Here is a 21,765-nt window from a genome sequence, read left to right as displayed (position 1 = left end):
ATGCTGTACCCTTCCCGACCAAGGGGCACAAACAATTCGACAAGGTGAATTATTTCTTACTTATTTTCTCCTCTTTCGGCTCGCACAACAATACCATTGCCTTGCGCTCCGAGGACGGCGCGATAGATCTCAGTTTAGTTTTAAAGGAAAAGTAAATAAATATTGATTTAAAAAAGGTGAGATCAAACGATAAATGTGCTCAATACGGCTATGAACGAACAAGCAAACGATTGCTCCTTAGGCATCATGGATTCTGAACAACGTCCTTCGCACTACCCGGTCACAGGGTGCTGGTAAGGACACCTAGTCAAAACAGGGCCTTAGATTTCGATGCCGTATATTTGTGAATTTGTTTCTGAAGTACAAAATGTGTATGATTATATTAGTTAGGCGTTACTGGATCTGATCTTACAAACATTTTACAACTTGGATGAAAACATTGACCTAGAATGAAGATCAGGAGAAGGAATCGGTTTCTTAATGTCAGTTAATTTGGAATTCCTTTTAAGGTAATAGTCAGTGAATAGTGGAGAACTCATGTTGTTAAGGTGGCAAAACCAATCTATTCTGCCACCGTTGCCATAACAAATATACTTATTTCGATAATAATTATTCTTTTACGAGTTTGTTGCATGTTATTGTTGTCGATAAGGGTAGGATGAATGCAAAGGACATTTTAAGTATAGTATTTACTGGTATGAATACTCACATGGGAGTTCATTTCGTCATTGATCTATATGATCCTCTCTCTATGGATTCAATGCTGCACCTTCTCATTGACCTAGATAACGAAAGAAATGCCACAAATCAGATAGACATGTCAACAGTTAATGTGTGACAAGCTGTAACGTTTTGCGGCATTTTCAGAACTTACATCTGAGCATTTCCATCTTTTCCGGAAACGTTTCAGTGGAATGGCCTGAACCATTTGAAGTTCCAACCGAAAATTCCGGTTTTTGTTGTCAAATGGTAAACGGCCATGGTTTAAACCGACACAGTTTAACTATCGTGTCGCACTTTTGAATAGCGGCTTATTGATGCACCACTAGGGTCTTAATGAATGAAACGCGTTGGTTATTTTACAATAGGCTAAAGTAAAAATGCACGTCGACTAAATAAAATTGTCACTCAAGATTTTCTTCCAAATACGAAGTTCTGGGGCTAATTGTTTGGCGTTGTCCTTAACCCTATTTACCTATTTAGACCAGAATTTTTTTCATCTTCTTTTGCCATGGGCAGGCTTGGCTCCAAACCCCACCTCCCTCCCCTTCCAAGCCCAACTCGATAACTTCGACAGTATTAAAGTTAGGACAATGAAACTTAGAGAATGGATAGTGCGTCCTTAGATGTCTTTTGTGAGGTCTGTGACATAATATGACGTGATAATTACCAGTACATCATGATTTCCAAATGGAAGCCATATTGGATCAGCCATCTTCAATTTGTTTTCTTTTAGCCATTTGGTGTCCAAAATTCAACTAATTTCTAGTTTCCCCGTAATTAGAGCCTGTTTTACCCAAGCCAATATTGCGTTGGGAACGGTGAAAAGGTTACTGTTCAACGATTAAACTCACATGATGAGCACGCTTTTAGGCAGATAAAATCCTCCTTTAATGAAGTTTTCCTGAAGATATCTGATATAATAATGTAACAAAAACAATAAATTCTATTTTACTTTTACGAAGCTGATGACATTATATTTATTGGTGTAATGGGTTGGTTTTAATCAATCGTCAAATAAAGTGCATGTGGAAAGTGCAAAATATTAAACCACTGAAAACCAAAACACAATGAGAAAATTACAAACATCACACAGCTGTAAAATAACGTTAGTCAGTGGTCAAATTATTTATCTATTTATATATTATCCCTTAATAATTAACTCGAGTGTTTCATAAAGATATCCAACAATTTTTCCTGAAAACTTCTAATCTTCGCTCTCCTTTCTTCCCTTTAGTGCCGTTTGCGATTAGAGCAATTCTTCTGCATTAAGAAAAAAAACAACAACGGCAACAACAAAAAACAAACAAACAAATAAGTATAAGGCGCCAAGTAAGACGGAATACATCATGTGCATCGAAGATATACTGAATTATAAATGGCGTTGTTGTATAAAGACTATACAATGACCAGTGTATGTTTGATTCTTTATACTTTCAGTAAACGGAATCCTGATATAAAGACTATAAGATACGCATACATATTTTTTGGCGTACCCATACATATAATCATCCTACTATACGCACCTTATGCGAGATGGCACGTCCTGTGAACGACCTGAGAGTAAAGAACCTCAAAGAGCTAATTTCATTCAGTGAATTACCTTTTTTTCTTTGAAGTTATTGGAACTCGACATTCACTCAATATTGTCATAACGTGTGATAACATCCTTACATCATTTTGAGTGACGTCAAATTCTGGAAGGCATTCTGTGCAATGAACTTCAATCGATTCCTCGAGAGATCTCTCTAAACCAAAATATCTTTCAGCCAAGTCAGCTTAAATTATTTGTTATATTTGATAGTGTAAAACTTACATTTAGAGTTCCATTTATACTATTGCGATTTCCATGTAAAGACTGTTACGGCCGCATTCCACGTTGTTTAGCATTTAATTCTTTGTATGGTTGCACATTCCTTTCGCATTCTTTTCAGATATCGCTATTCTTTCTGTTAAATTTCTCCGCATAATTTTCTTTGTTCTTAGATCATTTTGTAAGTTTCATAGTTCATTCTAATTCATTTTGCTTCAGCGTTCACGGCAACATCGTTGCAGTTTTTTTTCGTTCAACTCTTGTTTGCCATCGTACATTTTTTCCGTTCAACTTTCTAGCCACACACCGTTTGTAAGTATTTTCGCTTAGTTTCTTTCCGTTTCCTGTATTTTCGTCGTTTCATAGTCGTCATTTGTATTCCTTAGTAATTTGTATATTGTTTCGCTTTTAGCAACCGTAATCGCAAATCGAAATAACAGTAATAAAGACGAGTTGGAACCGTGAACTATCCCTGGATTATTCGCCTATATTTCGTTGAAACGTTATGGATCCAATTGGGGAACAAGTTGGAACGGAAAGCGACAGTTTGGATTTCGCTAACGCTGCTTTAGCAACCGGTGTAACAAGGCGAAGGGAGCGTACAGAAAAGGGAAAAGCATTTATCGCTCATGTTCGATGGACGGATTCCCAGACTTTATTTAGAAGAATCCAACGTCAAATGAAGGAAATCGATAGTTTGGCGACTGATGAAGAGAATGTGGACGTCGTTGAGAGGAATTTAACTTCATTTCGTTTTTCCGTGGAAGTGCTCAAGGCGGGTTTCGCTGGTCTTTTAAACGATCTTGAGTCCAAGGAGGATTTGGACATTGTGAACGAATGGTATATCAATCTGAATGAAAGGATTAACGACTTTTTAGACAAAACTGTACTCTGGATTTCAACCGCGAAAGAGACAATCGAACATAGCTTGGAAACAAGATCTCAAGTTGGCTCGTTATATTCCACATCGCGTCGTTCAAAGGCATCCTCTAGACATTCTAGCCGTTCGATTACCTCAAGCACAGCGAAAGAGAAAGGAAAAGCCGCCGAGCTAAAGGCCAGAGTTGCTATGTTGGAAAAAAGGAAAGAGTTAGAGTTGAGAGTCGAGAAGTTACGCCTTGAAGTGCAGTTGGCGGTTGCTCGGTGCGAGAGGGTGTGTTCGCTGAAATTGAAAGGGGTGTCGGCGATGCAGATTCGACTGGTCGTCAAGAATTGTCTCCGAAAGATTCTTTTGTACAGGCATCTACTTCATCTGGGCCGTTTCTTCCGACTTTCTCAAGCGCTTACACGTCTCCAGCCGTTACGTCTAACACCACGACTAAAGTGAGCTTTACCGCTGATTTATATGACGCTCCTATGATACAAACTCCGCCTCCTGAACCAATGCAGTATCCAAGTCTGAATCCTTTTGCACCTGAGTTTCACGTCGCAGAAACGAAGCAAGATACGGAGCCATTAGGACAACCGAAACAAGAACCTTTCGCGAGTGAACCTCGATGCATGGCCTACACACATCAAAACACTAAGCAGTTCTGTGAAGTCCTTCAACAACAGAACAGATTAACAGAATTACTAGCGGAACAACAACAACAGAGTTTACTGCCTTCTCTTACACTGACCAAGTTTAGAGGCGATCCTTTGGAGTACTTTACCTTTATAAGAAGTTTTGAATCGCAAGTAGAGGCTAAGGTCAGCGAGAATGATGTACGTCTGCAATACTTAGAGCAGTATTTACACGGAGAACCCAAGGACCTAATCAAGGGATGTCTCCACCTTGATCGACACAGTGGATACCTAGAGGCCAAAAAGCTCCTTAACGAAAAGTATGGGGACCCATACAAGATATCCAACGCCTATCTCAAGAGAATTAACGAGTGGCCCTGCATCCGACCAGGAGACGAGTTGGCATTAGACAGATTCTCCATCTTCCTAAGTCAGTGCCGGAGCGCGATGGCAACTCTAACCTATCTGTCTATTCTAAATCATCCTCACAATTTGCAAAGTATGGTAACCAAGCTTCCATTTACGCTTCAAGACCGATGGCGCCGAGAAGCAAATAAAAGGAGAGTGGTGAGTGGAGTAATCCCTTCCTTTGCCGACTTCGTGAACTTCGTTAATGCAGAAGCAGGAATTGCGACCGACCCAGTCTTTTCTCGTGAAGCGCTTCGTCGTTTAGATGGTACCTCAGATCGACCTGATCGTTCCAGCTAAAGCAAAGGTAAAGGCTTTGGCAGGTCTAAGACGCATAGGAGCCATAATGTTACTTCACATCTCGCTATAGTCACGCGACAGATGTAACCGCTGACCAACAATCAGGCTCACGCACTTCCATTAGCCTCTGTAAGTTGTGTAACAAGAACCATGATTTGGACGACTGTCTAGACTACTTAAAGAAATCCTTGTCATAAAGGAAAGACTTCCTAAAGATGAAATCACTCTGCTTTGCCTGCTACAGTCCTGGACATAGATCCAACGGTTGTGCCCAGCGAAGGACCTGTAAGAGCTGCTCACGTCGACATCCAACGGGTCTACATGATGATAGCTTCGCCCTCAATCAGGAGGCTTCCAAACAGGCTAGCTCTACTCCTCCGCAACCAACGGAGAAGGTTTTAAATGCTCAAACGGAGGTGGAAGAAGCCCTCTGCCATGTTGTAGGCACCAAAGACTCAGTAGCCGCCGTTCCTGTCGTTCCCGTTAGGCTGAAATCTGCTGAAAGTGAAGTCCTCACTTACGCCATGCTTGACACCTGTAGTACCGGTTCGATCGTTACTGACGACATCGCGACGACCTTGGGGGTGAATGGCGTGAATACACAACTCATGGTGAAGACTGTCAATGGTACGAAGTTGCACGACTCTAAGGTCCTGAATGGATTAATCGTCACGTACTTAAAGGGCAAGAATCTCATACAGCTACCGAAGATATTCACTAAAGAGGACCTCTGCACACCCCCAAATGTGCCTACGCCATAACTTGCCCATCGTTGGAAACATCTCAGAAACATAGCCAGCGAGCTGCCTACACAGTTACCGAACGTCAGGATTGGTCTTCTGATTGGCTCAAACTGCCCGAAAGCTCTCGAACCCATAGTCGTATTAGCTAGTGAAGATGGTGGTCCCTTTGCAATCAGAACATTTGCTGAATGGGTAATAGTGGGCCCTCTATACATGTGCAACACAGAACATTCAAATGTCAATTGCCATAGAGTTGCTGCTACGGAAGTTGGTTCAGACAGACACCTCGACCACCACTTCGTGGTAGAGAGCAGAGTTAAGGAGATCGTCACTCCACAAGCACTCAATAAGATGCTCGAACTGGACTTCAGTGAACGAACGGAAGATAAGAAGCAAGAATATTCACGAGAAGACATGAAGTTTCTGAAGATAGCTAGCCAGGGAATTCGTCACGAGGAATATCATCATTATGAAATTCCCCTTCCTTTCCGCGTTGACAGCCAATGGTTTCCTGACAATAGAGGACAAGTTCTTCAAAGGGCACTTTGGATAAGAATGAAGCTTATTAAGAATGAGAAGTTTTACAAGGACTATGTGAACTTTATGAGCAGCATCATTGCCAAGGGATTTGCTCGGAAGGTACCGTCTCATCTTATTCCTGCGAAGACGGGCCAGGTCTGGTACATACCCCATCATGGCGTCTACCATGCCAAGAAGCCGAACAAGATAATGGTGGTGTTCGACTGTAGCGCTAGATTAGGAGGAACATCATTCAACGACAAGTTGCTACAAGGGCCTGACCTGACGAATCGACTTGTTGGTGTCCTTACAAGATTTTGCGAAGAGCCTATTGCGTTTATGGGGGACATTGATGCCATGTTTCATCAAGTCCGCGTACCAGAAGGCCAGCGAGACTTCCTTCGCTTCCTTTGTTGGCCTGACGGAGACCTATCACAAGACCTTGAAGAATATCAAATGAATGTCCATTTGTTCGGCGCAGTATCGTCACCAAGTTGCTCAAATTTCGCGCTGAAGAAAGCCGCAGATGACGCGGAAAAGATTGTTGGAACAGAGGCCGCAGATGTTCTGCGAAAGAACTTTTACGTTGACGACTGTCTACGCTCCGAAGGAAAAGAAGATACCGCTATCGAAAGGATACTTGACGCACGCCATGCTTGCGCCCATGGAGGGTTTAATTTGGCCAAGTTCGCTAGCAACAACAAGAACGTTTTCGAAAGTATCCCGGAAGAAGTGCGCGCCCCAGAAGTTGGATCGTTAGAATTAGGAAGTGGTTATTATCCAGTGGAGAGAGCTCTTGGTGTCCAGTGGGCAATCGAATCGGACATGTTCGGTTTCTGAATTGTCATCAAAAACCAACCACTAACAAGGAGGGGTATATTATCAACCATATCTTCCGTCTACGACCCCCTGGGTATAGCTGCGCCCTTCCTGTTAGTCGGGAAGAAGATATTGCAGGATCTGTGCCGAACGAAGCTAGGATGGGACGACGAAATTTGCGAGGAGTTCCGCGTACGTTGGGAAAGGTGGAGAGGCCAGTTACCTGCACTTGAGCGTTTCTCTATGGAACGATGTCTGAAGCCCAATAACTTTGGTGTCGTCGTGTCGAGACAGATCCACAGCTTCTCTGACGCAAGTTCGACTGGTTATGGTCAAGTATCCTACCTTAGAATGGAGAACGAGAGAGGTGACGTCCATTGCGCATTCCTTATAGGGTAGGCTCGAGTTGCTCCCGTGAAGACTATGACTATCCCTCGTTTGGAGTTAACCGCAGCCACTGTATCGGTACGTGTGGTAGAGATGATCGCCAGAGAGTTAGACGAAGCTGTTAATAGCAGGCACTTCTGAACAGACAGCACAACAGTGTTAAAGTACATATGCAACGAAAAGAAGCGTTTTCAAGTCTTTGTCGCCAACCGTGTTCAGACTATAGGAGATGCGACAAGCCCCTACCAGTGGAGGTACGTTGAGTCCAAAAGGAATCCAGCAGATGACGCTTCCCGTGGTCTTGACGGTCAAGACTTATCCCCGCAGTGTCGTTGGATTACAGGACCAAACTTCTTACGTCTACCTGAGAGTGAGTGGCCTCAAGTCCCTGGAGACTTAGGCAATATCCCTGTAGACGACCCTGAGGTTAAAAGGATCTCGGTACACAGCATGGACGTCAATGAGAGCGAAGATTTTCTGACGAGGCTTAACCGGTTTTCCGAATGGCACCGACTGAAGAAATCTATTGCTTGTATACTCCGTCTCAAGCCCAAGCAAGGTATTACTGACGATGGTACAAGGAGAGGTGGAAGCGCCACAAAGGTCGAAGTCGTGCCTCTGAGGGTAGAAGAGTTGGATAGAGCTGAGAAGACCATTCTTAAACTTATACAGAGCAGAGCGTTTCCCAAGGAAATAGGAGCGTTGCAGAAGATTCAAAGAGCATACCCCAAGGACGATCGCCAATTCGCAAAAGCGAAGAAGTCTGAAATTAGGAAATCAAGTACCCTGTTCCGCCTCGATCCCTTTCTAGACAAGGATGGACTCATCCGCGTTGGTGGTAGACTGGGTAATTCACAGGAGTTCGAGGAAAACTTCAAGCATCCGGTTAACCTCCCTAAGAAGAGTTTCATCGTCGAGCTTATCATTCGCGACGCTCTTAAGAAAGTTGCTCATGCTGGCAGAGGCATAACGTTGAACGAGCTTAGAAGCCGATATTGGATAGCTGGCGCGAATTCTGCTGTCAGACATCTCATTTCCAAGCGTGTTGTGTGTCGTCGTCTTCGAGGAACAACCGGTGAACAAAAGATGGCTGATCTGCCGGAGGAGAGGATAACAGCTGCCCCTCCCTTCACCTATTGTGGTGTCGACCTGTTTGGTCCCTTTCAAATAATGCAAGGCAGGAAAGAAGTCAAACGTTATGGGGTACTATTTACTTGCTTAGCCAGCAGAGGAGTGCACATCGAAACAGCAGACTCCCTAGAAACAGATTCCTTCATGAACACACTACGAAGGTTCATAGCAAGGAGAGGGCCAGTGCGCGAGATCAGATCAGACCAGGGAACCAACATTGTGGGAGCTCAGACAGAGCTTAAGAAAGCCCTAGAGGAGATGGACCATGATGACACCCAAAGACGCCTCAGTAAAGACTTCAATTCTGATTGGGTTATCAAATGGAAAAGGAATCCGCCAGCTGCGTCTCATATGGGTGGCGTATGGGAACGGCAGATACGATCTGCTCGATCCATCTTGTCTGCGCTGATGCGAGAATACGGTCACGCCCTTGATGATGAGTCTCTTAGAACCTTGATGACTGAGGTAGAATGCATCATCAACAGCCGTCCGCTTACTGTCCCGTCAAGTGATCCTGGGGATTTGGACCTCTTAACGCCGAGTCACTTATTGACGATGAAATCAAAGATCGTTTTGCCGCCCCCGGGTAACTTTCAGAAGGCCGACGTTTATCTCATTCGAAGATGGAAACGGGTTCAATATTTGTCCAACGTCTTTTGGTCGAGATGGAGAAAGGAGTACGTCCAGACCCTACAAGAGAGAGTGAAATGGAACAATCCGAGGAGAAACCTTCAAAGAGGGGACCTTGTATTGATCGCCGATGATAGAGTGCCAAGAAATCAATGGAATATGGCTCGAGTTGTCGACTCACGCCCAGATTCAAAGGGCCAGGTCCGATCGGTGAAGGTTGCAACGGCAACGACAACGTTGGAGAGGCCAATTCAGAAGCTCGTGCTAATACTTGAGAATGAAGAAAACTGAAGACCAGGGGTATATCCCAGCCAGAGGAGCCATGAAGATCTAGAGATGTTCAATGAACTTTAATGCTTAATCAAGAATTAATAACATAAGAGTTTTTCCTAACTCTTAGGGGAGCCAGATGTTACGGCCGCATTCCACGTTGTTATGTTTAGCATTTATTTCTTTGTATGGTTGCGCATTCCTTTCACATTCTTTTCAGATATCGCTATTCTTTCTGTTAAATTTCTCCGCATAATTTTCTTTGTTCTTTGATCATTTTGTAAGTTTCATAGTTCATTCTAATTCATTTCGCTTCAGCGTTCACGGCAACATCGTTGCAGTTTTTTTCGTTCAACTCTTGTTTGCCATCGTACATTTTTTCCGTTCAATTTTCTAGCCACACAACGTTTGTAAGTATTTTTGCTCAGTTTCTTTCCGTTTCCTGTATTTTCGTCGTTTCATAGTCGTCATTTGTATTCCTTAGTAATTTGTATATTATTTCGCTTTTAGCAACCGTAATCGCAATTCGAAATAACAGTAATAAAGACGAGTTGGAACCGTGAACTATCCCTGGATTATTCGCCTATAGACATATATGGAAGCAAGACAGTAAGACACAAATAGACGAATACTTACAGTTTCGTCAGAAAATTAAGATTCCCAAACGAACCTCCATAAACCACATCCCAATGATTCCCTGAAAGATTTCTACAAAGAAAATTATATTATCGATCAGCTGCAGAAGAAAGCAAGAATTTCTACGTTGTATTTCCTCCTCGCTTTTGTAATTCAAGGCCTTGGAAATTTGGAAGAACTCCAAGTAAATGAGCCCAACAACTACACAAAAATATGCACTTACAGGGAGGAAGTGTTTGATGGTATGCCGTCAGGCACTTTTCCAATACCGATACATGTCACTTGAAATCTCATCTTGCCAAAACCGGCGCACTTACAGACGTTTGGCAGTGGACAATTGATTGTTTCATATAACGTTATGTATACAAGCCACAGGCCTAAGACGGGCAGACACGTACTGACACACATTGCTTCCGACTTTTTGCCGACGACAGGATCGAGAATTGGCCAAGGGCAAATGAATCGTTGAGCTCTCGAGTTGAAAGTTTTAACGTTTTGGCTAAGATCGTTCCAAATGTTCCCTCAGTTCGATAGTTACATGTTCGCATTCTACATCAGGGGGGGGGGGGGGGGGGGGGGTTCGAAACCTGGGAAGCCTCAAACGACAAGATAATTAAGTTGTTCTAACAGTAGCATGCATGTGTTGTTTCCTCAAACAACCACCCACAAGGATTTCAAGTTTTAAAATCACAGCGGGAGGTAAATCATTAAAAGGCAAATACATAACGGAACCAACGCTTCCACAGTTAGTGTGTTACAAAAATGAACATTGCCTGAATTGTTGGTATTGTGTGACAAGCTCAGCTAAATTGCTTTAAACCAGGGGTCAACAATGAAACATCGACTGAGTTAATGGCAAAAGAAAATAAAACTGACCTTGGTTTTACGTTAAAAGAAAAGACTTTGTGTTAGTAATGCGACTTTCGAATTAGTAAAAAAATTATTCAAACTTTGGGTATAAACATCTAAAAAACATTTACTCTCTACGAGTTTCGTGTCCACGAATCATTTTACCGCTATTGGTATCATACCCTTTACTCAAGCAAAGGCACAACTCGAAGCTCAATTTGTATGAAAAATATGTAAAATTAGCGGAGATTTATCGAAAGGTCTTAAACTTCGAAGCCGTATAAACTCGATTATCTTGACTCGCTGGCGTGTAGTTGATATCCTATAGTAGTGGAAATTCATATAAAGCAGAAGTAAATCTTTTTGGCTAAAACCTAAAACTAACCTTTCCAAATACCAAATTAAAAGGGTAACAATAACGGCGATGTATGACGATCACTGAACACTGAGAGAATGCGACCTTAAAAGGATCATCCACAAAGGTCACGCATAACAGAAAATCTGGGGAGGATCATTAAGCCTTACGGTCAACTTTCTTTATTGTAGACACCCTCGGGACCGTGAAGTAATGTCCTTTAACATAGCGAGAGTCCGTAATAGCGGAAAATTCTTTTAGTCAAACGTCTGTACTTTATTTTTGCCGGGGATTTAGCTGCTGTCCGTAACAGCTAGCTGTCCGCAAGGCGAGAGTTGGCTGTATATGGCTGCAAAGTTTCATTTTTTTTTTCCAAATGAACCTCTCGACTAGGTTATTGGTGGTTATGTTCCCTAGGGACTCCAAATCTATACCACGGTTGAATTAGAAGGATTTTGTATTCAAAATGATACCTCGTTCTAGTTGCGAAGATATGATTGGTTTTCTTTAATTTATTTTTTTATCTTATGCAAACGAACCATTATTTTGATAATTTTCTGGTTCGAACTGCAGTGAATTTAACAATATTAATGAGGTATCCCTGAAACAAATTGAATTAGTTGGAAGCGCAAGTAAAGACAAGCGACAAATTGACGATCCAGGAAAGGTGAGCATTTTTTGTTTTCCATCCACAGTAAAATGTTACCTTCATTAAGCTTTTACTTGGACAGATAACTGAGATATGAAAACTAAACCCTAGATATATATTATTATATGTGAGAAGGCTAAAGGAATTACTTTCATTTTCCTGACTTTCCCAAGGTAGTTTATCCAAGGCTTTGCCAAATAAAGGGAATGCTTATTTTGTTTTTTAGCAGAGTTAACAAGATAATTAATGGCCTCCGTAAAGAGATTCGATCGATTGCTGACGTTTCGAGGTTAGCACTTCGTCAGAGCGAATCAAGGAATAATTAATTCGTTCTGACGAAGGTATGACGCTGGAAACGTCAGCTATTAAATCTCTTTACGGTAGCAAAACTACCACATTCGAATCTGCTGATAAAACCAAGCCTTTTTTTCTGCTCCCCCACTGACGAAGCACCCTGACAATTTTCTTTATTTCCTCCTATTTACGAAATAGAATGGTGTCCGCAATAAAGGGAGTTGACTGTAGAAGGGAGCTGGTTACAGAATCATGTTTGCTTAAGGTTTAACTGTACTGTATAAGTACATGCTTTGCTTCTTTAAGTTCAAGCAAACCGTGTCCGTGATAAATGTTAATGATCACAGAAGGTACAGGAGTAACGTATGACCTGAATTGGCAAACGTTCTTAGTGTCAACGCCGAATATTTCCGCTAGCAAAGAGTACATGAAAAAAAAAAAATAAAATAAAATAAAAAATAAAACAATGAGGTAAAAATAACTTCCCTCAGCATAAGGCTTGAAACTTCGATGCTCTTCAGTATCAAGTCTCGAGCTTCTGTGCATGTGTTTGTTTCCTCAAACAACCGCCCACAAGAATTTCGAGTTTTAATTGAATACATAGCAGCAGGTAAATCATTAAAGGCTAATACATAAGGGAACCAAAGGCTACCAATAGTTAGGGTCAGATAAAAACATTGCTTAAATTGTTGATATTGTGGGACAAGCTCAGCTAAATGGCTTTAAGTCAGACATCAACTAAGACATCGCTTGAGTTATTGGAAACAAAACCGGAGAAGCTGACGTTAATTTTTTGTTTCAAAAGAGAAAACACTTTGTGTTAATAATGTAGACTTTCGAATTATTAGAAACAATAAAACGTTGGGTATAAACATCTGGAAAAGTTTACTTTCTATGAGTTTAATACCCACGAATCACTTTACCGCTTCTGGTATCGAACCGTTTAATCAAGCAGCTGCAAGCACAATTTGCATGCACAAGCTGTAAACTTTGCGAAAATTTACCGAGAGATCTTAAACTTCAAAAAAGTATAAACTCGATGATTATGACTCGCTAATCATGACGTAGTTGATAGCCTAGAATGGTGGAAATTAAAATAAAGTAGAAGTAAATATTTTTGGTTAGAACTACTCTTTCGACTGTGAATAACAAATGCCAAATTGAAAGGGTACTAATGACTACGATCTATGACGATCACTGCCACCTAAAAAAGAATATGAGCTTTAAGAATTACTATCATCTTCTTGAATTCTCAAAAGGAGTTTATTTAAGACCTTAGCCAAACCAACGGAATGTTTGGTTTTATTACCAGAGTTGGTTGCAGGTAATTTGGCCACCGTAAAGGGATTCGATCGCCATTGTTGACGTTTCGAGGTCAGCGTTCGTCAGAGCTAATCAAGGAATAATTAATTCGTTCTGACGAAGGGCTAACGCTCGAGACCTCAGCACTCGAATCTCTTTCCAGTGGCTAAATTTACCATATCAACTCTGTTGTTAAAACCAAACATTCGTTTCTACTCCCCAACCGACACAGCGCCACAGTTCTCTTTAAGTCCTTCGTCGTATTTACGAAATAGAAGGGAGATAATTTGCATTGAAAGTGAAACATGTCTGCTTCAAATTTAACTCAACTGTATGAGTACAAGCTTTGAGAACTTTTCGAGAGGATAAAACCTGCAGTAATTAAAATAGCAAACTAGAGCCAAGCAAGAATACCCCTCATGTAAAGGGATTAAAAAACCTGGGAGGGAATCCTTTCAATAAAGCTCAATGTTTTCTTATGACACACGTTTTCCATGGGAGATGCAGAAGTAACGCATAAGTGAAACATTTGACCTGATTTGACAAAGGTTCTTGGCGCGTAATGGCGCCGGATTGTGTTTTGCCTGACTATGTACGAATTAAGATATGACTGGTCAGATTGAATTCTGAACAACCCTTTGCTCGTTTCTATTTATTTATTTATTTATTTATTTATTTATTTATTTATTTATTTATTTATGTACTCCGATTCTGAGTTCAGCGGCTCAGGGCTTCGTAGTCAATTGCAGGATTCCTCGGCATACCGTAAATTGGTTGAATCTTGATGATTCCGTACTATTTCCAGTAGTGGTAAGCAAAGAAGGAATAGAGTAAGCTTCGAGAAATACCTCTTCATTTTTAAATCTGCATTTTGAAGTGACATTGCTTTCTCATTAGTTATTTGACCGTTTCCTGGTATTTCGATTCCTGTGAATATTTGTTGGCTCATCTAGTAACCCTATTTTTACTGACAGGTCTTGTGCTCTTGCAGTTGAGTAGCGAGAAAGAAAGAGAATGTCTGCATACTGCCATTATCTGCTTGTTTCCATAACACTTGTGCTACTGCTTAGATTCTCCATCACAAGTGCTAAAGAGTTTCCCCCAGGACTGGAGATCATTAGCCTGAAAATGTGCGGTAAGATTTTCTTAGTGGAAACTGCGTTTTCAAGGGTCCCCTTTTAAACGCGATTATACAATGGAACGGTCTGACGCGTAGTTTAATATTATTTCCACATAGCAATCATCATTAATTTTTTTGTTTGTTTTCTTATGACGATTTAACGGACGGGAAGAGGGAAGGAGCAAGCGGTCGACCAGTTAATTCTGTGACCACCGGCAAGACTAACTGACTGACAGTAACAGCCGACTGACGAACTGACTGATTCAACAACAGATTGATTGATCATCTCTCTGTCACAGGGCTAGCCCTTAAAATAGCTCTTAACGGTGGCCAAATTACCTTAAGTTATCAGCTCACTTGGTAAAAACAAGTATTTGTTTTCACTTCCCCAGCGACTCAGCACCACAGTTTCTTTAGACATGTTAGAAGCTAATCTCTTTATCTGATTGATGACCAAATACATTGTATATTAGCTTTGGGTTAATTCGTTTTCATGTCACATGTTCTTGCCCATTGTAAAGCTGTGAATTTTCATAAAGAAGTCAATTCACACTCAGTGTTGATCTTTGATTACTTTGTTGAAGTAAGGTTGTCATTACTCTTGAATGCTCTCTGCAGCTTTCATTCCCATTTTCATTTGACTTGTAGTTGTCGTGATGAAAAAGGAATCTAGAAAAGGTCGGTTTTTCTGTCATGAGGACGTAACGTCATGTCATACTCCTTAAGCTAATTACTTCAATTTGACTGTTTGAGCCCCTAACGAGATCGGCATCTATTTTTTTCCTCAACATATCCCTACTCCCTGACACTACTTGCACTTAGTGGTGAGCCATACCCGTAGGTAGGTAATGATATACAAAGACAAAATGACGTGATTTTCAAACAAATTTTCCCAAGTAGTTGGATAAAAAATATATGTCGACAAGTGGTGAGAGTATACATGTTTACACTGGTACTTCTGGGTTTAAATCACATTTTTTTACCTTTTTTACATACCGCGCAGTTTCAACAGCTTTTTAAAGTATTCTTGTAGACTAGAGAAGGGCTATGAAAAGCCTGGAAGAGGAGTAAAGACCGAGAGCAAGAAAGGAATTTAAAAAAAAGAGGAGGGGGAAGCTTCGTTGACTTCTGGCCCTCTCTTGGAGATAAAATGAAATCAATGACTTTATTTAAGTGTCTAAGTATTTAGCGCGGTAGCGCTTATAGGGGACACTATAAATCAATGAAGTAAATCTACAAACTGAACATAATATTTGTAAAAAAAATCCCAACTGCTGGGAGGCAAACCAGTTGGCTATTTACAAAGCGTGACTTTTGGATTTAAAAATGGGGCTACCGTGAAACAAATCTAAGAGGTGGACTCGAACCCGGGGCCTCCGGATTACGAGTCCCGCGCCCTAACCACTAAGCCACGCCGCCTCTCGATTGCTAAGCAGGCTAGGCTTTTAATTCTCTATTTCCTCACTTCTGGTCCAAGGAGAACCAAAAAAACCTTGATGGTATATCGATTAAGCTCTAATGACACAGTAAATCTCTTCACAGGTCCTCATACGGACAAGACTGCAGCGATCAAGGTGTATCCATGGCCGTTCATTCCATCTGGAGAACCCTTCAACATTACTGTTACCTTCACTCCTGGTAAGGTAAATCACGTGATATGAGCAGAAGCGCCCTGCTTATCGGTTCCCTTCTGACAGGCTGTCAGCTGTAATCGATCTTTTTGGCATGCGTCATATGATCTAATGGGTTAAAACTAGAACGGTTTTAAATTGACTGTCGAAAGTTATTTAGTAATTGCTTTGGTTTGGCTTTACTTCGCTCCGTGGTTATCTAGCAACACTCGTGCTTCTTTCTCAACCAATGATAGCTCAACTAAGATCAGTAGTAACTTGCTCGCACGTACGTGCATTTCTAGCTACGTACATTTGATGTTTTAATTTGTTCATTGTGGTGTTTAAATCTCTCATGATTGTGCCAAGTAATTAATTTGGTTTTCGCTCTTGCCATGCTCAAATAAAAAAAAAACACTGTAACCACTCTTTGTATGAGTAATCACCAGAAACAAGTGACGTGCCCCAGTTCCGATTATAAGATTCTTATATCAGTAATTTTTTATAATGGTGCTGACGCCAAAACAAACACGCTCGGTGTTGACTGGTTCCTATTTCTGTGTTATCAGTTTTAACAAGATATATAGCTATCGACGCACTTATTGTGTAGTTTTAACTGTTTTTGACACTCCTAATGGCCCTAAGACTGAAACAAAAGAAAAAAAATATTTTCTTGGGGAAACGAATCAGACTGAAAAAACCCTGCGTACAAAAAAAATCCTGGACCCTTCTCTGCGAGTATGTGCAATTCAATGTATGAAACTGAAGCATACATGAAGCATGCTATGTAGTTTTCATGCACCAGATCATCAAGACTGGTAGCCAATAAAGCCACCATAGTTTGCAATTTCCTCAATTTAGTAGTATTTGTTTATCCTTTTCCAACAGCGGAAGACATTTTTTCTGTGACATCAGAATATATAGTTCTGTCGGAACCTGGAGGCCGAAACATACTCAGAGGCAGTGATGACATATGCCACCAGAATGAAAAACTTTGTGGCATACCGGCAGGGGGTAAGAGAGCTAATGAACGAAATAAAAGCGCAGGATAGTGGGGAAGGCAGTACTCGTCAGAATCTTTGGTGAGGTGTGCAGATTAATTCGCCAACCACTGAGCCTATTTCAGACCAAAATAATGAAAATTTCCGGCACCCTTTTTTTCAGACGTCAAACGGCCTCTAAAATTTATATCTATTTCCAGACCTAGTTCAAGAGTACCATACCCATTTCTGTAAAATCCACACCCGTTTGCAGACTTTCAGACCACCCAATTTCAGAGCAAAAATTCCTAATAAAATCTATGGCCTTTGGGGAGGGATATGCCTAATGAAATAAAAAAAAAAAACAGACGGTATTTGTCCATATTGTTGAAGTGATCACAGTCTGTGTCTTTGTCCTTTTACAACAAGCGTGTTTATTTTTCTCTCCTTTTCATCAGCTGAAGGCACGTTCAAACGGTTGCCCAGCATTTGTTCAACAAAAGTTGTACGGATGTGGGGCAAATGTTGGATGAACGGAGTGTACAAAAAATTTTAACGCCATTCCACATTTTGAAGAGCAAAGAAAATGTTGAATCGATGTTAAATGAATGTTCAAACCAGTTTAAATTTGATCCAACACACTTTCAACAATCTTTCAATATTTTTTTTACGCTTTTAACAATGTTGAACGACCGGTTCAAACGCCCCCGACATCTGGTTCAACACCCGTGTTGAACTCACGCTGAAGTAAATGTCTAAACAAGTTTACTCCCTTATTTAGAAACATTCGTGTGGACGTACGAAGGTATCATGAGAGCTTTTCCTGCTGGTTTCCAGGTAAGCATGGCAAATGTTTTATCTTAATTAGTTGCTGGATAGTCCAGCCTAAAGGTTCTTTCAAGAGATTGTTTTTCAGTCTGTTAATAGAATGGACATCCCAATAGTCAGTTTCCTAAATGAAAGGCAAACTGATTTATAACAACGCTGGTGAAAAATAATGGTTATGGGTAGATCCGGCAGGAATAGGCCGTTCCTGTATGATTTGTGCGTCTCATAGTTTCGTCCTCATCGCCGACGATGAAAGACCGAAAAAGAAGACGTCTGTCCGCAGAATCCCATTGCGTAGCTAGATAGTTCGCTCCTTTCAGTACCTGTGATTTATTACACGACCAAGGCAGTTAGTTGGCCAATAACTAAAATCAACCAATCAGACCGCTCTAGTGCCGTTCCAGTATTTTCTAATTATTCCACCGGGTATTGTCCAGAATGATCCCGCGTTCTTTGTGTCCCGCTTTCGACTTGAAATCATTAAGATGGCGGACGATGCGTTGACCACTAATGGCAAAAATCGGCTGGGCAAGTCTTTGTCAGGCGTTGTTTCTATTGCTGGCCTTTAATTAGGCAAGAGAAAGCTGTCAAATCATTCCTTGAGGAAAACCAGCATTGGTGGATTACTTGACCTCAATTTTCCCGAAATTATGTAATGCAGTTTAGCACAAATATATTAAGAGCGTATAAATCGCTTGCTCGGGATCGCACTGGGAGAATATCGGCCATAATCGCGGGTCTTTATTCTTCCAGTGCAGCCCTCGTGCTTGGTCTAAATTTTGGTTTGACTACTGTCCTGATGTAGATGTAGATGAGGGCCCAAACTCATTCTTCACATCTTATTCTCCCCTCCTTACATTTAATGTAATTCAACTATCACCCGAGAGAAACTAGCGAAAAACACGGTTAATAGATAACCCAACAAAACGAAATACCAACAGCAAGTAACTCACTTTACTTTGAGAGGAGAATAACCTGAAAAACAGAGTGCAGATAACATTCCTATCTATAAATTTAATTGTAATAGACACACGTGAAATGAATGGGAGGTGCATTTGGTGCATTTGATGATTCGGTCTTGATTCAAATATCACAAAACCCGGAGGGAGATAACTTAAAACATGTATTTAATACTAAATCGTACGTTGATTACCTGGGAGGGACACTTGCAGTAACGACTTTTAGTTATACTTTGTCTCTTTATTCCCAACCATCAACTGGTATATTTTTGTCATTCTCAATCACCTAATGCCAGTTTATTTCTCACCATAACGTGCCCTTCCTTTATTCTTTAAATAGCAGATGACGTTCAAAGGAACAGGAAAATTTTACAATGAAGAGCGATACGTTTTCTTATGCATTGACTGTGTGGCGAGGATACATTAAAGAAATCTATTTTATACCTTGAAGGTGTCCTCGTCCATAGGAATAGTCTAGTGAGGAGAACACGCGAGCGCGCGAAAAATTTATCTGTCGGGCTATGAATTTTCGCGCGCGTTCACCTGTTCTTCTTTCTCGCTTATCCCTCGCTGATAGTGCACATTCAAAAGAAGCTTGTTATTATTTTAAGCACTTAAAATAGAAAGCCTCAGCCAGTTAAAAGGGTAATAATAGATAGTAAAACTAAGCTGACTTAGTCAGTTTAGTTAGTTTCGTTTGGTTTGGTTTGTTTTAGTACTAGTTAGAGCGGTTTTCAGTTGAGTGTCGAAAGCAATTTCAGGTTTGCTTTGGTTTTGCATTACTACGCTCTGTAATTGGTGAACAAGACTCGCGCCAATTTCTCAACCAATGGAAATCCAAACTAAAACCAATCGTGCTCTGGCTGCAAGCTTTTTCCCGCGCTTGGCGTTGGTTACATGTGTTTGCTTCGAATTCATTTGGTTCACTGCGCTGTTTACGTCTTTTGCGATTGGCCAGAGTAATTACTTTTACGATACTCGATAGGTCTTTTGCACTAACTGGTCACATGGTAAAAATCCGCCATACTGGATGGCAAATAAGGGTGGCATCCTCCACTGGGACTCCGAAAACAAAGGAGAGTCAAGCTTGACAGGTTGGAATTCGTTTGTGTTCGAATCCTTTAAGTTATTTTGCCATCCAGTATGGCCGATTTTGTACCGTGTGACCAGTTAGTGCAAAAGGCCTATTGGAAACCGCTCTGAGGTTAAAAACCTCGTAAAACAGATTATTTTTATACCATCAAAATTAAATGTAATGGAGTAGTGTGAACTTGTACATTAAAGAAATAAGGTTATATACCGACTTTTCAGAAAAGAGAAATACTCAATAAATTATCCCATCTCGCTTTCTATGATTTGCTTTATTGTTATTGTCATAAACACGTGACTGAACCTGAGCTAAGCACTGTTGAATGATTAAGAGCGGTTGTCAGTAACTTTCGAGAATCCGGCGACAGAAGCGAAAATTCGAATTTTTTTTTATTTGCCCCAAAAGACCCTTTTGGTGAACTATTTTCAAAAATAATATTCAAAAGATCCAGCGAATTTTTATTTTGGCAAAAATTGGGAAAGATCGAAATCGGCCAAAACGCGACCGATGGCCCGATTGAAATTATGCAAATTAGTACATTTTTAAAACTCTCGTTCAAGACAAGGTAGCGTTTTCTCGAGTTGACACTTTCACAATCGTTTTTACATCCCTTGTGCTTGCTTCTAAACTATATTTTATCTCCACCTGAACATTCTTTCATTTAAAGTTGCCCACGTAAAGAATACAATGTTTGCTATTCCTTAGATAGAGTGATTTTTGCCATATTTCAGATTTATTTATTTTAGTACTAGATGACCATATCATCAAGGGTATACAAACATACTGGTAATGAAATCACTTTTTTGAACGGGCAATTGTTCTTATTTATCATGTTAAAATATTTAGTTTGGCCCGTAAAAAGCGAGCGCGCTAGGTCGAGATGTGTCGAATGCACTTTGACACAATTCGCCATTTCAGTACTTCATGTTAACGTTCCTCCTGTTACTTTACACTTCACGGAAGCTTTTAGATAAAAGCCAAGGTCTCTGTGTTCATTTCATGCTTTTATACACGTAAATAACTAGCTTCAAACTTGAGTGCTCCCCATATTAGCATTAGGTTATCAAATGATTCCTTTCAGGTAAAATTTTCGAGTTTATATTGAGCCGTTCAAGCGAGATGAAAGAGCCGTTCGCAGGGAAATAACTTGAAATCAGTGCAATTAATACCCTGTCTCATCTCATATCATGCTACACTTCCAAACTACCGTTATTATTAAGCTAGAAAGTGTAAATGCTCCCTTTTTACGTGACCTAAAACAGAATTTGCCTAAAATATTACGAATAAAGTCCACCACAAGAAAAAACTGAAAAAATCGCGCACCGACGTAAATGTAAACATCAGCCGTTTCTCGACTTGTTACATGGATGAAACGCGTCCGTTATTTTACCTCTGTATACATTTATGATCAGAAAGTAGAAGCAAAAAATCTTCTCTATGCCCATCTGTATAAATGCACCGCCAATCAGGCTTTGATTTTCTGTATGTTTGTCGAAAATACTGAAGAATAGTGCAACATAATAATTTGTTACCGACCACTTGACTCATTCAATCACAACCGGATACATGTAACACGACTGGAAACTAGATATCAAGAAATGCTCTTACTTGTCTGCAATCGTTATTCACATTATATCTGGCGATATCACATCCCCGAGGCAAGGCTGAAACTTGTCTCAAAATCCGCATATGAGCGATTCAAAGTTTTGAACAACGCAACAACTTTCATTACGTGACAAGTGAAATGTGATACACAAGCGCGCGAAAAGCACCGGAATAAACAATGTCAAGATTCGCCCTTGTGATGACAGTGCGAAAATGATTTTTGAAATTACAAGAAGAAATTGAGG

At 40.7% G+C, this 21,765-nt stretch overlaps 3 protein-coding genes across 4 annotated transcripts in view; 2 read left to right on the top strand and 1 right to left on the bottom strand.

Annotated features, from left to right (window-relative positions):
* LOC146451849 (leucine-rich repeat-containing protein 3-like) overlaps window positions 1-10,312 on the bottom strand; it is a 17,244-nt gene extending 6,932 nt beyond the window's left edge. Inside the window, exons 1-5 of the mRNA XM_085098612.1 lie at window positions 10,103-10,312; window positions 9,880-9,951; window positions 2,395-2,466; window positions 1,575-1,634; window positions 710-781 (exon numbers count right to left, since the gene is read on the bottom strand). Of these exons, the coding sequence (XP_084954738.1) occupies window positions 718-781; window positions 1,575-1,634; window positions 2,395-2,466; window positions 9,880-9,951; window positions 10,103-10,287 (453 nt within the window). The 5' untranslated portion in view covers window positions 10,288-10,312 and the 3' untranslated portion in view covers window positions 710-717. The remainder of the gene's footprint in view (window positions 1-709; window positions 782-1,574; window positions 1,635-2,394; window positions 2,467-9,879; window positions 9,952-10,102) is intronic.
* LOC146451850 (uncharacterized) lies at window positions 8,350-9,825 on the top strand. Its single transcript, XM_085098595.1, has 2 exons — window positions 8,350-9,592; window positions 9,659-9,825. The coding sequence occupies exon 1, from the start codon at window positions 8,383-8,385 to the stop codon at window positions 9,262-9,264; it is 882 nt and encodes a 293-aa protein (XP_084954721.1). The 5' UTR covers window positions 8,350-8,382; the 3' UTR covers window positions 9,265-9,592; window positions 9,659-9,825.
* Window positions 10,313-11,654: 1,342 nt separating the features above from the next.
* Window positions 11,655-20,368, top strand: LOC146451848 (uncharacterized). 2 transcript variants are annotated; one of them, XM_085098607.1, is made up of 6 exons: window positions 11,655-11,750; window positions 14,320-14,463; window positions 15,991-16,086; window positions 16,947-17,072; window positions 17,820-17,875; window positions 19,166-20,368. In XM_085098607.1, exons 2-6 carry the CDS (start codon window positions 14,343-14,345, stop codon window positions 19,250-19,252), a joined length of 486 nt encoding a protein of 161 aa, XP_084954733.1. In that variant the 5' UTR covers window positions 11,655-11,750; window positions 14,320-14,342; the 3' UTR covers window positions 19,253-20,368. The 2 variants fall into 2 exon arrangements, with proteins under 2 accessions (XP_084954733.1, XP_084954732.1); XM_085098606.1 differs by having other exon boundaries at window positions 11,673-11,750; window positions 14,303-14,463; window positions 19,166-20,367.
* The last annotated feature ends 1,397 nt before the right edge of the window (window positions 20,369-21,765 follow it).

This window comes from Pavona decussata, unplaced genomic scaffold (assembly GCF_977016875.1).
Source record: "Pavona decussata unplaced genomic scaffold, jaPavDecu1.1 SCAFFOLD_383, whole genome shotgun sequence".
Taxonomy (NCBI): Eukaryota; Metazoa; Cnidaria; class Anthozoa; order Scleractinia; family Agariciidae; genus Pavona; species Pavona decussata.
This window is presented reverse-complemented; position numbering and strand designations above follow the sequence as displayed.

Excerpts from the sequence above, each read along its gene's own strand:
- LOC146451850 (XM_085098595.1), top strand. The coding sequence starts at position 8,383 with ATGCAAGGCAGGAAAGAAGTCAAACGTTATGGGGTACTATTTACTTGC.
- LOC146451848 (XM_085098607.1), top strand. The coding sequence starts at position 14,343 with ATGTCTGCATACTGCCATTATCTGCTTGTTTCCATAACACTTGTGCTA. Across the intron at positions 14,464-15,990 it reads CATTAGCCTGAAAATGTGCG|GTCCTCATACGGACAAGACT; the intron begins GTAAGATTTTCT and ends ATCTCTTCACAG. Across the intron at positions 16,087-16,946 it reads TACTGTTACCTTCACTCCTG|CGGAAGACATTTTTTCTGTG; the intron begins GTAAGGTAAATC and ends CTTTTCCAACAG.